Raw genomic sequence first — 17,139 nt, 5'->3', positions numbered from 1 at the left:
ATAATAATATTTTTTTTCATTTATGACATATTTTAATGTCATATGTATCGCATTATGAATATAAAATTACTATCTAAGCAAGACACAGTAGGATCACAGTTTTGTGCACCGCAGCCGTATAAATCTTACCTGGAAGTTTTTTTATTATCGTTTGTGCCTTTTAATCCGCACCGGTAAACCATCCCACAATGCGCACAGGTGAGAATTCCGTAGCACACCGTGAAATCGTCCCAGCCATTTATTAACCCACTACTACTGTCCCAGCGGGGACGGCAAAGTGCGGTCATGCCGTTTTTACCCCTGTGCAATACTTCGTCAGACATGTGGGCACATTATCATAGCTGTACACAAGGAGCTTAATTCAATTTTTGTGTGTCGCATTATGCGAGAGCGTCGTTCTCATACAATTAATTTCTCATTTTCCACCATGATTCCCTCGCGGGGAGTAACGATGCGTGACGCGAAGATTGCTAGAAATTCGGATGAATCATGGACATGTCTCCGTGTAGTCTGTGTTGAATATTGGATTGTTCAAATTGTGTTCTTTGTGTATTGTACATATAGTATATAATTAGCTTGATTGAGTCACAATAAGTGGATGGCGGATGACCGAATGAAAGAAGAAGGGCCATTAAAAATATATATGATATAGTCATATTTAACGTTCATGGCTTGTTCTGGTTTGCAGCTGCGTTTGTAGTACATCAGAGGCGGGTCGGAATGCACTATTTGATTTTTGAATAAACATTATGCGCTCCCCATAGATTTGCGAAATGAAAACACACTGAATAAACTGGGTGAGCGTTATTTACAATGGTTTAATTTTAATCGTTTGCCTTGTTGCAAAATCATTAGAATGGAACGTTATGTTGTTAACTTTAACAACCACAGTCAAGTTAAACAATACCACTCATGTCAAATACCAAAATATTATTTAATCTTTATTTATTAAGCGTCCCAATGCTGGAGATAAACCGATTCAAAGTAAACATTTCACTGCGATAAAACATCCTACGATTGATCTGTGTTTGTTTTGTATTTTACCGAGCCCAGACGATTTAAGGGCTGTGGTCTCGTATGCAACATTTGCACAATCGATGAGGTTATCCACCCCGTCGCATCCGTGTCGAAATATGACTTCAAACTGGCTACTATCGATTTTCGCGCCACCAGGCTATCCCCATGACGAATGGCAGGATTCCGGGCGACAGCGCCACCGTATAAATCGCGTGCTTCTGGACACTTTGGCTTCAGCCCCATGGCCCCCGTGGCATGCGACCCATTTGCCTCCATCATTACATGCCGCGCTGCCGTGTGGGTACGCATTTTTTTCGCGAATTTTTGCCCTGGAAACGGCGCCCCTCGCTGCGCCGCCGCCCCATGGCGCTACTGCATCGAGGTTGATCGCTATCTGTCAAATGCAGCCTGTAATTTTAGGCCATAACGAAAAAAACTAAATTGGTAGATTTATACTAATTTACCGCGTTGATTGAGCCGTTGTATAATTACTATAGACAACGCCCAGATCCGTGTGTAACGTATGAAGTTAGTCGCGAGGGAAATAATACATATGTTCATAAAAATAATTCATTTATATATATATAGTAGATTGATTTTATGCATTATTATTCTCACGCGTTAAAATAAATTTTGTTTAATAAAATAGTAGATCATAATATTGTTTTTAATTTAATTGTATATTGTTGTAATAAATTATTAATACATTATTCTGGTGAACTCATTACTATGTTTTAATGTATATGCTAGGTTGATCCACCAATGGAAAAATTGAACTTTAGTGTCTGCAATTTCCAACCAGTCTCCCAGGAATGAAATGTAATTTTAACGTCTAGACTGCGGGAGTATTGGCTTACTATAATTTTCATTAATTATATATCGAGAAACCTTTCGCATTGTCGTGTCGTTTGAAAATAAAAGGGGAGCTGAACGTTTCTCTAGAAATTCACTTGTATTTACCCACCCCTATATATATATTTCACGACACTGCTATTTGATGGGGCTGCGTAGTGTTTCCAATCGTTTTCCAAGATTTGCCGCTTCGATACGGTCCATTAATGAAATTTGATCGGTCATGTTATATCGCTTCGATAATGGTTTATACTCGCGGGGAATAACTCTAGTGGTTTGTAGTGATTCATCGCGGTTTTCAGCTAATCTTTTAGTGGTTTCATAAATAGATAGTAGGCAACGCTATGAGTGTGCTGATATGTAGATCGTAGGCAGCATGAGAAATGAAATCACCCTTTTACGACTGTGAAACTGTCTGGAGCTAGACAGAATTACGTCATATATAATATCATATTGTCTCTAGGAATGATAACAGCAAATGTGTGCAGAAATGTATTTATTATGTACTTGCTATAGTATTTTTTCTTGTACTTATCATTATTATTAGAATTGGTAGGAAGTTTTCTCGACGGGTTAAAATTGTTCAATTGCTCCACAGAAATTCTGTACGAACTGTGTATCGAAATTTACCGGAAGATTATAGTCAATTTCATCGTCTTACTGAGCGAACAATTCGCAATGTAGTGAATTTTTTTAAAGATATGGGGTAAGGCCTGAGCATCATCGTGGCGCACGTTTAACCTATAATATTGTAAGTGAAAGTATCGGAATTGTCAATTCGTCAGTGTTCAGCGTCAACTTGTTGCATCTACACCCTTATAAAATTCAGATCAGCGAATAATTAAGCAAATTGGGTGTTAGAGCAGCAGGAAGCTGATGAGACACATTTCTTCCTCTTTGGGTATGTTAATAAACAAAATGCCGCACTCGGGGCGAAGATTCGTTAGAGATCAGTACATGCTAAAAAATAACAGTGGTGCCATTGTGGTCAGGCGGCGTCATTGAGGTCGTGTTTTGGTGACGATTTTTATGTGAGATTACGCAAAGATCGTGTCTACGCTGACAGACCCGAAACGTTGGAGCACCTAAAAACCAACATATGCTCAGTTATAGCCGAGATACCGGCCGAAATGTACAAAAAAGTTATCGAAAAAATCGGCTACTGCAGAAGGCCGTTTAATTGATTTTTTTCATAATTAATGTTCGATTAATAAAAAATCCAAAGATCGGAAACGGAAGTTAGATCTTCCTTTATGTTCATACCTGAAATATTTCAATCTGGATTTAATCACTAGTGTTACTACCATAATGTAAGAGTGATGTGTATTTTGTTATAGCTAAATTACCAATGAGATTTTAATTAAGCGCAGAAATGAATCGGAACGAGATACGTGCGCAAAATTTCGAAGAGAAGTTAGCATCGCCTTCGAGGATAGTTAGTGCGCTAATGACCCAAGGGAGAGAGTCGGGTGCCGTCTTGAGATCGCCGCTGCGATTTCAGCAGCCTCGCCTCGAGGGCCTCCTCTAATGCCCTCGGACTCTAAAGTTCGACACCCCGGCAGCCCGGATCCGGAGTTTCAGCGCTCGCCATGCCTACGTGACGCCAGACGTCTGCGAAACCACCCCCCGGATCCGCCAGTCCGCCACCCTCTCACTCTCCTTGTGTTTTTTTTCCTAGGAACTTTCGCTTATGCCTAAAGCACACGGCAACTCGCTGCGGTTTTGCCGGTGCGGTCCAATTCGTAGGGCAATTGAGCCCTTTTTACGTGTAGGCATTTGAATAATAAATTAGTTTTAACCCTTGTGGTTCGAAATTTAGCCCTTATCACGCGTATGTGCGCACTAGCGTGTGGGCTTTCTAATAAATTTATATTGGCCATTCAAATAACTCGCGGTTGAGGTAATGATGGTGTCCAGCGCCTAAAGGCGAATAATATGGACAAACAGGAGCTTAATAATTGTTAGCAGTTGTATTTTTTATTTCCATATCTATATTAGCTTTTCATAAGTGATTTATTGTCGTCTAGGTTCAATTGGTACATATATTACTGTTACTGTGTATGATTATTTTTGTATTGCGATTTCATCTCAACATTCCATATTTTCGGTATGTATTGATAACACGATGCTCATAAACAAAAACATGATCATATGACAAATTCTATATTTAGTTGAAAAAATTGCGATAACCTCGCATTATTTATTTGCATGTTTTTAAAAAAACATCGTTCAGATGACGCAATTATCATTAAAATTAATTTAAAGGCACTCAAAAACACGTGCGACCAACAGTGTTTCATATTTTTATTACTAGACGGTTCAAGTTTTAACTGTCGAGTTGCCACCCGACCTCAGGAATTTTATCGCCGATTTCCGCTTCTGGCATGATTAATGTCCATAAAAGCTATCCATAACTGTTCAACACTTCGTTATCTTAATTTTATTAGACGTCAACGACGGGCGATGGTGCGTGAAGAATTTAGGCTTTGACCCCGTTTGCTTAAAAATATGAAAAACATTTTCCGGGCGGGCGGACCACCCTCGACCGCCACCCGAGCCAGTTTAATTTAACTGCGGAAAAGTGGCGAGGTTTCGGTCCGCGCCCGCGCGGCGAAAGTGAAAATTTTATGAGGCAACGACCGGCTTTTACTGCATTTTCGCCGGCGAGTCTGCCCCCACGTGGCGAGGGGCGTAACCCCGGGCGCATCGATTTTCACGTGCAATGGCCGCAATTCACGCACCACATGTAATTTCGTCGGTGGATAGGAACAGAACCCGACGCGATTACCGACGCCGGCTAGTCGAGTTCGATATGTGATATATTTAAAAATGACGGATGTGGGTGCCCAATTTTACCCCTAATTGTATTTTTTTTATCGATTTAGTTTCACACGGGTAGAATCATAAACACATTTTTGGTCGTTGCTGATGTCTGTGCCTTTACAATTGCACATTATTCGTTTACTTAGTTGAAATCCTCGTTGTTATGGTGAATTGACTGCAGTTATATTATATGACAATTTAAATGAGCAATGTATAAAATAATTGTTCCATAAAACGAATTGTTTGTGCATTAATGTTTGACAAGATTAGGTGCGAGCGAGTATTGTTCTAAACTTTCTGCAACGAATCCGAAGATTCTCAAACAATTCGTTTTATGGAACAAAGTATTTATTTTAATGCACGTATCTCTCAAAATAATTCCCTGTTAAATAGAACCCGTTATATAATAGGCGCTGGCGTATTACGATACAATGGGACAATAATCGACACCTACAAGTTGGTATTGTAACAACACCATATTGAAACATTACTTCTTATCTGTATGAATTAAAAAAAAAACTATCTGAATAAAATAGAGACACGTATAGTAATTCAGTGCTCTTTTGGAGAACCTCATAAAAACCCCGACGCAATTTACCGACAGCCGTAGATTAGTTCAAATCCTGTTTATTAAGTTGTTTTAGTATGTTGCATAGCGAAAATTTTTGTCAATCACGTTTATGAATGTGTGTATTGTCAAAATGTGTCGAGGATTTTATAATAAAATTTATCATATATATTGCAGAAATGTACAATTTTTTAATAAAATACTTTTGAAAATATATCACTGGATTATTTTGACGGCTTGTTTGTTCTGAGGGGAGTTATATCATTTTTTTATGTTCAGAAACATCAACCCTGCTCGCTCTTTAGCTCGTTTATCACCGTTGTCATTTTTCAAATCCCCGCGTCTTGTTCCTGACGCTGGGCAATTTTTTCATATTAAACCCAAAATAAAGAGGGTGCGCTTTTATCCGCTTCAACACTCGTACTAACAGTTTCCTTTTCTCTACTTACAGCGGACTCAACTTCCAGGATTTGATGGTGCGCCAAAATGCTCTCGACTATCTTCCAAAGCCTCCGTTCATCATGGGCTTCGAGTGCGCCGGAGAAATTGAACAAATCGGGGAAGGAGTGGAGATTCTCAAGGTAAGAAAGAACTACTAAACTTTAATAATAATGACGGTACGGTGCTAGTCAATATTGAACGCTTGAGTGCTAGTATCGAATATCAAAGGCGTTTATCTGCCACTCGGCGTTTATTCACACTCTCCTATTTTTGGGACCTTTGTAAACACAAGGGGTGGTTCCCTCGCCAAACTGAGAAGTTGTTTGTTCGACCAAAAGTTTCAATAGACATACATAAGATCGAGGCACTTTGAGATTCATAAACGTTTTTATGGGTGTGTTTTTTTCCTCCGACAGCAAGATTGTTACAAGTGAGTCTTTGTGGTGTTTTTTTAAAAACATATGCGTGAGTGTTTCCGCTCGTTTTTTTTTCGAAATTATTTCATACCCTGTCATAGCGATACAATAAAACACTTGTTGCTACTCCCCGTGATATCAACGGACGCTTATCTCTGCTATTACGGCAGCTCATCAATCATCGCGAACGACCGGCGGTTTGTCTGTGTTATTATAACCACAATCTGTCTTTTTTCTTCAATATACAATGTTGACACTGTGCCACACAGAATGTATCCAAGTGGTGCTGTATTGTTTATTGTATGTAATACTTTTTTTATAATTCAGTTTTGAACTTGCCCCTTCTGTTTGGACGTATTTGTAATTCTTTATGATGCTGAAGCATTTCCTACTCATTACTTTTTTAAATGCAAATCAAACAATTCATTTAAAACGCCAGTAGTTAATAATGTCCATTAATTAGTTGCAGTGACGGATGTACTCCAATGTTATTTTCCCTTTTGTATCCAATTGACTATTTTCAGAATATATGATACGAAGGAAGTTTCAAATAAAAATGCAGTAAATAAAAAGTAGCAATGTTTATAAGTATGTAATTATGACTAGATAGTATAAATGATCCTTTATAAGGTTCTGCTTGATTTTTTCGTCTAACAATTAGTTCATATTTAGCTATTACTTTCAAAGCAGTGATATTTATTTTTTAATGAGAATGTTAATGCATACAATTTATGCGCCTAGTCTAGTGAGAAAATTTACGTATTTTTCTTCTATAAATCTCATCATATTTTCAAGATCACGATCATTAATAAATTAAGATAATTGTATTGATTTTTCTTTTTATTATATTATATCTTCACCTTTTATTTCTTTAAAATCATTTTTTGGTTAAACATACCTACATATAGGGTTTTGAGATATTTTTAAAATTCAACGAATTCACATCTCGTTAATGATTTAAATGAATTAGAACACGTACGTGAATTTATTACAGGCTCGTTGACCTTTAGTTAGTTAGTCAGAAACGAAAGAGGGTATAACCCTTTGACGCGATTGTGGCGACAACAAAACGTAAATATAAATTAGGCTACGTCAACATCAAAGAGGTGGCGGTTAATTGTGTTTTAGATGGAAAATTCAGTTTGTTCCTTTTGTTGGATGCTCGTAAATGCACTTATTCGTTAATAGGATCTAGATTACGTCTAGGGAAGAGGTGGATTAACATGATAAATTACCGTCGAGATATACATATAGAAATATTTATTATAAAAAATGATTCACACGCTTATTTTAATGCGGGTTTGTGTGCTATGTGTATATTTTTATTTATGCACATACAGTAGTTACACTTCATGGGTGGTTATTTACCCCCATAATTACACAGAATAAACCCCCCTCGTCGAACCCAATCGATACGTCTACGAAACGAACCAATCGTCTAATGGAAGGTCACTCTTTGTTTCCAACGCTGACGTCATACGGGTGGTTATATTTTTATATAAAAATAATTCTAATAGAAACCATATATGTACGTATGTACGCACATATGGAATTTCAATTGATAAATTTTAATTGAGGCGCTAATTGGTTTGTTACTGTGATTACTTTCGTTTTTGTCCGAATGTGTGTCTGTGAAAACGTATACATTAACACTTTCGCTGCTTATTATTTTTTAATGATAAACAACTCGAGTACGAATCTGGTACGAACTATGCGCTTAAATCGGCTTTTTATTGATAATTATGTGGTAAATGATTTCGTGCGCTTCGCTAATGCGATTTAAATGTGAAATTGGGTTTTCAGTATGCATAATTATAGTATACCTATGTATATAGATAATTTGAAATATGTATAACAGAGAAAAAGCATCTTTTGATATTATATATACATAAGTATGCATGTGTGTATTATATGCATACATTTTTATTTATCACAACGTTTTGAAACTGTCAAAAATAATCCAATCGAATTATCATCAACTACACGATCGTCTTCATTTTACATACTTAAGAGCAGCTCTCAGCTAAATTAATTACATTTTTTAACTACTTAAAATAATAATAAAAATATTTGAAGATTATTTAAAATTTTATTGCCAGAAATATATTGGGCCATATATGGCACTGTATGCAGTAGCTACTATAATATATATCGAGCCATATGTGACATTGCATTAAGAACAAAAAAATACAAATTAAATAAAATTAATAAAAACAAAAACTTTTACCCATTAGTTATTTTCATCAGTATCATCAGTAGTAATTAAATATTTTTTAAATCAAATGGATTTTCAATATTTGTTATTTCTGTTGGCACTTCTGATCATAATAATGCTATCCATTTTATGTTATTCTCTTCCTTATTTGAATTATTTCCTTTGTCCTTATAAAATACTAAATTTAGCATCATCTGTCAAATACTTGTCTTCGCTTGTATCGGATATGTGAAAAAAATCATTTGTGTCAATAAAAAATGTTTGGAACCATTTTGCCTAAAAAAAGAATATTGCATGTAGTGCCATATATGGCCATACATATTTATAGCACTCAATGCACGGAGTGCTAGTTATGGTAATATCATCATAGTCTCTACTGCATGTAGTGCCATATATGGACTCACAAAGAAACCTCGTTTATGATATGATAACGATTCTAAAATTAATCAGTATATTCTCAAATTTACTTATCAATACTCAATGTTTCTCTCGATATATTTTCTTAAAGCGTGTATTGTAAACATTTGAGCGTTTATTGTGACATCACTAATTGACGCACTTCAAATGACTACTAACGGTTAACGCAGTTCTTGGTTTCGATGCGTGATGGCAAAGTGGTCGCAATTATAACTAAGGATGTTACTGTTTGCAGCAACACAAAAAAATATTTTTAAATTAACTCTTGAGGCCATACAAAAATACTGTGAATGAATTTTTATAGCAGCAACTGTTGACGTTACAGCCTGATCCATTGAGATAGTCAGTGTCAAGTTTGAACAAGTTGTGACTTGTTAGCCGGCTTCCAGATCCGGAAGAGTTATGTCGTGTTTACCATGTCTGTCGCGCATCGTGGATTTTGAACCAAGTATTAACATTAAGTTTTGTTTTAAGTTGAAAAAAAGTTTCAAAAATGGTTCATTCAATTAGTTTATTGACTATTCGAGAGCTTACCGAAGAACTGAACACCTCGTAAGAGCCAGTGTAAAACATTTTAACCGATAATTTGCAAATGAGTGCGAAATTTGTTCCCAAACTTTTGACTGACGAACAGAAGGAAAATCGTGTGTCAGTTTGTACGGATTTGAAGGCCGAAAAAAAGGTTCCTGTTTGTCCACATCCACCTTATTCACCATGCGACCTCTTGCTCTTCCTAAAAATAAAAACCGTGCTAAGAGGAAGACGTTTTGCTACCATTCCCGACATTAAGAGGGCCACGACAATGCAACTAAAGGTCCTTATAGAAATGCTTCTAATCATGGATTCAACGTTGGGATAAGTGAATCGTTAGCCAAGGAAAGTACTTAATTCATTTGACGTAAGCTTATTACTTTGTTCGTAATAAAATTATTCACTGTACTTTTTGATTACACTTCGTATATATTTTATCAGTTGTGTTATCGAGCGTTATTAACGGTGTAATACTATTGTAATATTTCATTATATCTAAGCTGCACGTGATGATTAAATAATATACGCACTATAGACAAGTCGGTGAGTAATACATAAAAAAACAGGAGTTAGAAACCCACATGGACTTTTGTATTTTTAATTTCATGTCTGAGAGTAGGAAATATTATAATTCCGATCGATCATCACAGGTTAGGTTTTCTTAGATTTTTCTAATCTTGAGCTAGTTTGTGCATAGTGATGTATATTAATTGTGAGCTATAATAATATAATATAATTAGTAAAATATATGTAACTGATTTACAGATTTTAATTTCAGTCTGATTTGATTGTTTTTACCCCGTTGTAACGCATTAGGTATATGTCAAATACAATACAATATATAAAATCATTTTCTTAATAAAATTAGTATTGTACCTGTTAAAAAATTTAAATGTCTATATATACATGGACTCTATAGTTTATTCATAAAAGATAATTACATTTTTAAAACTACTATTTGTATGGTGATATATTGTTGTATTTTATAAAAATAACACCTTAAAATGTGCGAATATAAAATATGTTTAATTTTAACACAAAATCGGATAATCTGATCTAGAAATAATAATAGGCCTTTTTATATAGGTCGATATTATCTAATAATATACTTTAATTCGAATTTATATCGCAATTAAAAAAATATGTTTCCGCGTGTTTGACTTGTCTGGTATATGTATGTTATGGATAAAATAAAATTTCATACGAGGGTGTTCCCAAAAATGCTAAACGTGTTTGGACACATATTGTATTCGGTAGAAAATCGTTAAAATATCCGTTTACATGTGGCGAACATGTGCACTTTCTGGAATTGATTCGCACATATACTATTTAAAGACGGTTTCCAGGGGTTGTTACAGTCTACTTACATATAAATGTGTTTATGTGGATCGAAAAAAACCACATAACTAAAAATGTTCTTATAAAATTAAAATTTAATAACATATATTATATCTCGTTTTGCCTTCGGCTACAGTTTAACCTTTCCAGAATTTTGATATGATTTTATCGTGATGGATGTTAATTATATGTGTAAAATATAGCGTAAACTTGTGGCAAACATATTATTTTTATTACACCCTTGACTTTGGCATTCGCTGAATTTTGCACGTGGCGTTCCCTCTTACTCTGGCGCGCACGAGCAAAAAAACTAAAACTCACTCTGAAATTTGTGCCAAGTCTGGATGTTGTGTGTATGTGCAGTTATTAAAATTTTAGTAAAGTCCTCCTCGGCAACTTTGCAGCCTCATTAGCCCATAAGACCACCTTCCACCCTCCATGTCTGGCAAGCAAGAGTATATGATTTATTTTTCCATAACTTTACCGAGCACTTTTTTAATTTCACACTTTTACGATCCTTCCCGACGCGACGGCGGAAAATTCATGCATATATTTGTTCGGTACGAGCGGAAACGACACGCGAATCTCACTCGAACCCCCGCCCCTAATACATGTAAAATTCAGTCAAGCTTTTTAAAGGGTAGCTTAATTCAAGTACCATTTTCCGACCTACATACTCAAGTCGAGAATATGCATGAGATTTAACATGGTTAATGAATGAAATGGTTCGGAAAACTGGTTCCTTGATGAGAAGAAGGAGGATACTTTTAGTTGAATTTGGAACTTTTTAATATATATGTACATTCTACAAATCGTTTATACTTTGATAGATATTACACGGGGACAACGGCATCGTAAAATCAGGGGGGCAACGTTGTATGATGATGTCATTGTTACATTGACATTACCAATCACGAACACCTATGGAAACGGAAGTGGAAGTACTAGTATACATGTAAATGAGTGTTTGATAATTTTATAGTTAAGCACGCAGATGTGTATGAGGATTGTAATCGATAAAATGTTGATGTGATTTTATATTAGCCAAGTTTCATAAAATAGCTTTTAAAGTATCGTAATACTAATTAATCTATGCAACTTCGTTGGCAATCAAACTATTAACGTCCAGGATTGTTACATATCAATGTCTTCTGTGGCTTTTCGTTGCAGTTGTTAAAATTTCAGTACGTTGCAAAATCAATAAATAATATAACCCATTAGTTAAAAACCTTAATAAGGCAACATGTTTTTTTTTGCCCTAAAAAATAAACAAATAAAAGGGAGAACGAATTAATAGATACCCAGGTGGATGGTTTTGGCCAGGAACTGGAAAAAGAAATATTAGACACTGTACAAATATCGTCTTTCATAACAGTATATTTTCAATAGCCTTAAATTTAATACCTTTTTACAAATTAATTATTCGTTTTAAAATTAAATTGATGCGTTATTTTGACTTACTGTATCCTATTTCGTTTCTTGCACTCTTTCAGCCCTTCATCACTCACCCTCATGAATCTTTTGAAACCATTCAAACGAAGTCAAACCTCACCACTCCATTAAATAGTGAAAGGAAAACGTTTACTGAGATTTACACAACTCAAACGAGAATGTACATATACATAATACATATAAACATTAATTTATAAATATAATATAAATACACATACATATTTCTTTTCGATCTTGCTCGAGAAAAGAAAATGCGTATTCGGATTGAAGAGGTTTTACGGTCCAATTTTCTCTCGCCTTTTATTGTGGAAAACTTTTCGAAATACTCGCATTAGGTGAACTCGTGCTTTTCTCTATATACTATATTATAGACACACGCATATATTAGTTTTTTTATTTATAAATTCATACGTTCGAAAACATTTTTCTCGGGCGTCGTTTTATGAGTTGGATTTAATTGAATTTCCATCAGAGACGGCAGAGAAAGAAAAGCGGCGGCGGGAACGAGACGAAGGTTTCGCGGATAGGGATGGGATTTCCATGGACTTTTCTCTTTGCGCGTAGGCGGTCGTCCAGGGCGGCGGCGGTAGAACGGGCGGTTTTTACGACACCCCTGAGTAATTGTGCTTTCCGAGTCGCGACATGCTTTGCCCTGTTGCTGGGGGCGGGGGCGCAAGCCGCCGGAATGAAAGATCGCCGCTTTTTCGGTGGCCCGGGTGATTTTTGCCCGTAATCGACGGTCGGGGTGAGGGAGGTCTTTATTTACCAAATACGCACTTGTGCGACTTGAACGTTACGTGATTTATGTGTAATTTAAAAATCCATTCGAGTGAATCTAGTGTGACATAACATGTTTGTTTGAGCTTGACACGGTGATTGACTTTTATAGGCGAATGATTTAGAGTTGTCACAAATTTTCATTGGCACCGCTGACAGATCAATCGGCAGCGGCGGACCAAATCGAACCACGAACATTTAAGTATCTTTGTAACGGTTTGAATAAAGGCTCGGACAGACCTGTCGATCATGACAGTTTTACTGAAACATTAATCAATTAATATGCCTTCTACATTAACTCTCTCTCTCAAATTGTGAAGGCCATGAAATTTTTGAATCAAATTAAAATATATGTATATAAAAATAACTTTTCTTGATGTTGTTTTACCTGGTTTCAAATTTATAGCTCAAGACTTTTATAGCATTCTAAATGTGATGAATATCACTGTATTTTTTTTATATAATCATTTGGTCTAGTTACGAAAAACACTACCGGAGCACTACTATCTACTTTGCTCAATGTACAATTCACGTATCCGGCAGAATTTTTGCCTAATCCATGAATGAAGCAACGGGCTTGCACTTTTCATGAAATAAGCAAATTTTTGCCCATTTCACGCAATAAGCTATTTCACCTATTCGGTGTAACATATGCAATATTTGATTCAGACGGGTATGCTACAATTTCTTCATGATCCTAGAGTGCAACTGAGCGAATTTTTAAGTGGTTATTATTCAATAAAATTTACATTAGGGAAGGAAATGCAATGGTCTATCTCTATAGATTCAGACTCATGTATGGGTATATATTCCTGTCAATAAATTGCTATCTATATTCATCAAGCGATCGCCGTTAGTTATCGGAAGTTTTCAACACTGCCAAGTATGAATAATTTTCGGCTAAATGAACCTTATGGATATAAAAAGGTTGCTGACCTCTGTATTAGTTAGAATGTGAAATAATAAAATACGAAAATGTATTTTAAAATTTTCTTACTAAATAATTTAAATCATCTAGGCTTAGAAACATCTGCGCTATATAATGACAGTTTTATATTGAAGGAACATCGATACCAATGATATTTAATTTAATTATTAAACCTTATTTATTATACAGAAAGGTTTTCAGCCAACTGATTGCTGCAATTTAATATTATTATATAGCTAAACAATTTACTATGTACTTCCGATTCTCTTTTTGCAAGAGGTATACGTTCCAGAGGCTACCGTGTAAAAAAAGATAAGGTGTACATATGAAAATGGAGGCTAATTTCTAATACTTAAATCGACTCAAAATATAAAATTCTCGAACTCAAAAATAAATTTTTTGCTCCTTGCAAAGATTGAATCTTAAATCGTAATGAGAAATACTTATTACATTCAGGACACATTAAATTTTGAAATTACACATTATAAAATGTTTCAACGTTGAACGTAAACATAAAATCTTAAAACTTTATCTGCATTGTCAGACTTACCGGCTCAACTCTTTATTTAATCGAGTTACCCAAAGGCTTGAAGGCATTTCCTAACTTTTACATATTGCGTAACCCCGAATTGGGTCGCTTCCTCCCCATCATCACCCTAATTTATCTCAAGAGACCAAAATTGACACATTGTTGACATCGAGTTGCGCCGCTCCGCTCCACAGAAAAGTTTAAGCAATTACGAACGCTTTGTGCTTTCATCGTGTCGGCAAAACTAATTCGCACCAAAACTCGAAACATTATTTCCGTCTGGGGCCCCCTTTAGCGACAATCTAAATCCGATGTGCGAAAATTCCGCGAATCCAAAAAAATGACAGAGTACACCACCCTCTCGGTTCGCTTCGCGCTAAAAATAATTTGCATCGCGTGCACAAAAACTATATAGAGAGGTACTATAGCCGAACTCCCTTCTTTCCGAGCGTGTGGCGCCACTGTTGTAATAAAAAAACTATTTTTTTTTATTTCGAATCGATCTCCGGCGTTGGTACCGTGTGTTCCTTTTGTGGATTTATGATAGGTCGTTTGGGGGTACGATGGAAAGCATGGTACCCCACACCTCGGGGACGATAAAGTCCAGATTTAGTGAAATTAAACTAACAATTCGGGCACGTTCGCGGCGAGTACGTGTTGTTGATGAAAAAATGGGATTTCCTCGACTTTATGGGTGGATTTCGTGAAAATGGGACTAGTTTTTGTGCGAAGATTAACTTTACAGGTGTGGCTAAACGCCGCCTGACCTTTGACGTCTATCTTTAAGAAACCTTGCCAAGAGGTCTAATTTGAGCGGTATCTAGTCTTGAAAATGTTTTAGATTTAGTAGAACAATTTACATAAATTAGATACAAGAATAGTTGATGTTGCTTTAGTTTTAAAAACGTGCTATTTTATTTAAAACCTTCTCAAAGGGTCAAAATAATGTATTTATTTATTTTCGATTGAATTAGGGTTGTTTTTTGTTGATTTTTCAATGAGTGCGATGCTATTTTTTGAAACAAGATTTCTATATTGATCTATGCTTTTTGTTGAAAATTCTTATCTGTGACAAAAACCTAACATATGTACTACATAAAGTACATGAAGTCGCGTGCTGTTTTTTTCCGCTCAAGGTCTCCTCCACACGTATAACCGTGTTGAGGTCCGTGTATGTTTCAGTTTTGCTTTCGATTAGGGTCGCCGCGAGAGTGTTGACCCGCCCCAAAAGCGGGCCCGTGACCTCGGCCCCCGGCGCCTACGTGAGCGACCCTGCCAGGGTCACGCGAAGCATCGTAAAATTTTCAGGGCTCCAAGGCCTTCCGGTCGGATTTTGGCGCCCCTGTGTCGCGGCCGCTCAGGTGGTAGGAAAAGGAGCAGATAGCCATCTTTATCTTCTTGCCCGTAATAGAGTTTATTTTTCCTGCTCTATCGATCATCCGCATAGTAATCTTTTTCGGTAGCCTTGAAGGGTTTTTGAGGTATCGCAAGCTGGCGCGGCTGAGTCCGCATCTGGCGCAGCTTTGTCTCGTTTCTGGTTTTCTCTTGATTGATTGTACAACGTAATGGACTTGGGGTGCTGATTTGATTATACTGCTCCGTTATCTGACTAGGCGTTTTACACCCGTTTCGCCCTAGGACCCGTTTCGCCCTAGAATAACATCAAAATGGTTTTACACTCAGCGCTCCAAAAGGGCCACGTCATCCAGGGTCAATATATTTTAACTTTTCACCTAAATAATTTAAAAGTAATGTTTTTAACATCTAATCTAATATAACCTACATATTAAGAGTATATATGTACAATAAACCCCCCTATAGCGTAGTTTTTGTAACTGTTTATCCCTTGACTCGTTAGACGTATTCTGTGACGGTCGAAACGCCATGGATGTTCATCACAATACAGTAAGAACATATTTCTTTTTGTATGGCCATGGAAAAATTATAATCTAGCAAATTAATATACACGTTTTTTTAATGCATTATGTATACACTAGGGGTTTCAACCATTCTAATTTTTTATAATAAAGCAATTTAATTATGTAATACATATCTATTACAAATATAAAAAAGTATTAATGAATAATAAAATATATTTAAATATATGATATTAGACACTTTATTTCCAACATTCAAATCTTAGTGCATTTAAAATAATACGTAATCTTTCTAAGCTTAGCTATTTTTTATTTCATAATTTAAATGCAAAACCTACTTAAATATAATAGTTTATTCAATACGATTGTTTCACAGAGCGATCTACTGAATTAAAAAAAACAATTAGAAAAATGTTAAGCACTGTTTTATGACAGTAATTAAATGCATAATTACACGGTTTAAGAGGTTTAACTTTTTTCATTTCTACCATTATAGTTTTTTCTTAATATAATTAATAGGTTTTTATTAATATCCTAAAATAAAACATACTGCAGAAAAAGTTTGATAATTTATATTTATTTATTGTAGGTTTACGCATTTAAAAAAATAACTCAAAAAACTGACTCTTGTTTACAAACTAAATACAATAATACATAAAAATGGGAAAAAAAGTTTGATTTGCTGATTTCGTTAAATTCGCAAAATACAGTTGAAAGAACCTAATCTCAAATTTTGTATGGATGCCTTGTCCCCCCTATAACGTAGTATTCCTATAACGAAGTCCCAATCTCTACGCTATAGGGGGGTCGACTGTATATACATATATGATTTATTCTCATAATGAAAATATTTACGTTTGCGAAGCTGGCGAATGTGCCGGCTCTGAAGCAATTTATATTGATACTCGCTGATTTAAAAATGACATGTATATGACTAGGCAGGTGTATATATATTATT

The 17,139-nt window shown here is 35.7% G+C and overlaps 1 protein-coding gene across 1 annotated transcript in view; it reads left to right on the top strand.

Moving 5' to 3' along the window:
• Positions 1–17,139, top strand: part of LOC148232970 (putative NADPH-dependent quinone oxidoreductase VAT1L) — a 45,370-nt gene that overhangs the window by 25,961 nt on the left and 2,270 nt on the right. Inside the window, exon 2 of the mRNA XM_088190939.1 lies at positions 5,712–5,841. Within this exon, the coding sequence (XP_088047065.1) occupies positions 5,712–5,841 (130 nt within the window). The remainder of the gene's footprint in view (positions 1–5,711; positions 5,842–17,139) is intronic.

Source organism: Plectrocnemia conspersa, unplaced genomic scaffold (genome assembly GCF_051122295.1).
Source record: "Plectrocnemia conspersa isolate PC_06_02 unplaced genomic scaffold, ASM5112229v1 ptg000008l, whole genome shotgun sequence".
In the NCBI taxonomy this organism is placed as follows: domain Eukaryota; kingdom Metazoa; phylum Arthropoda; class Insecta; order Trichoptera; family Polycentropodidae; genus Plectrocnemia; species Plectrocnemia conspersa.
Note: the sequence above shows the minus strand (reverse complement) of the source record. Positions and strands in the feature narration are given on the sequence as shown.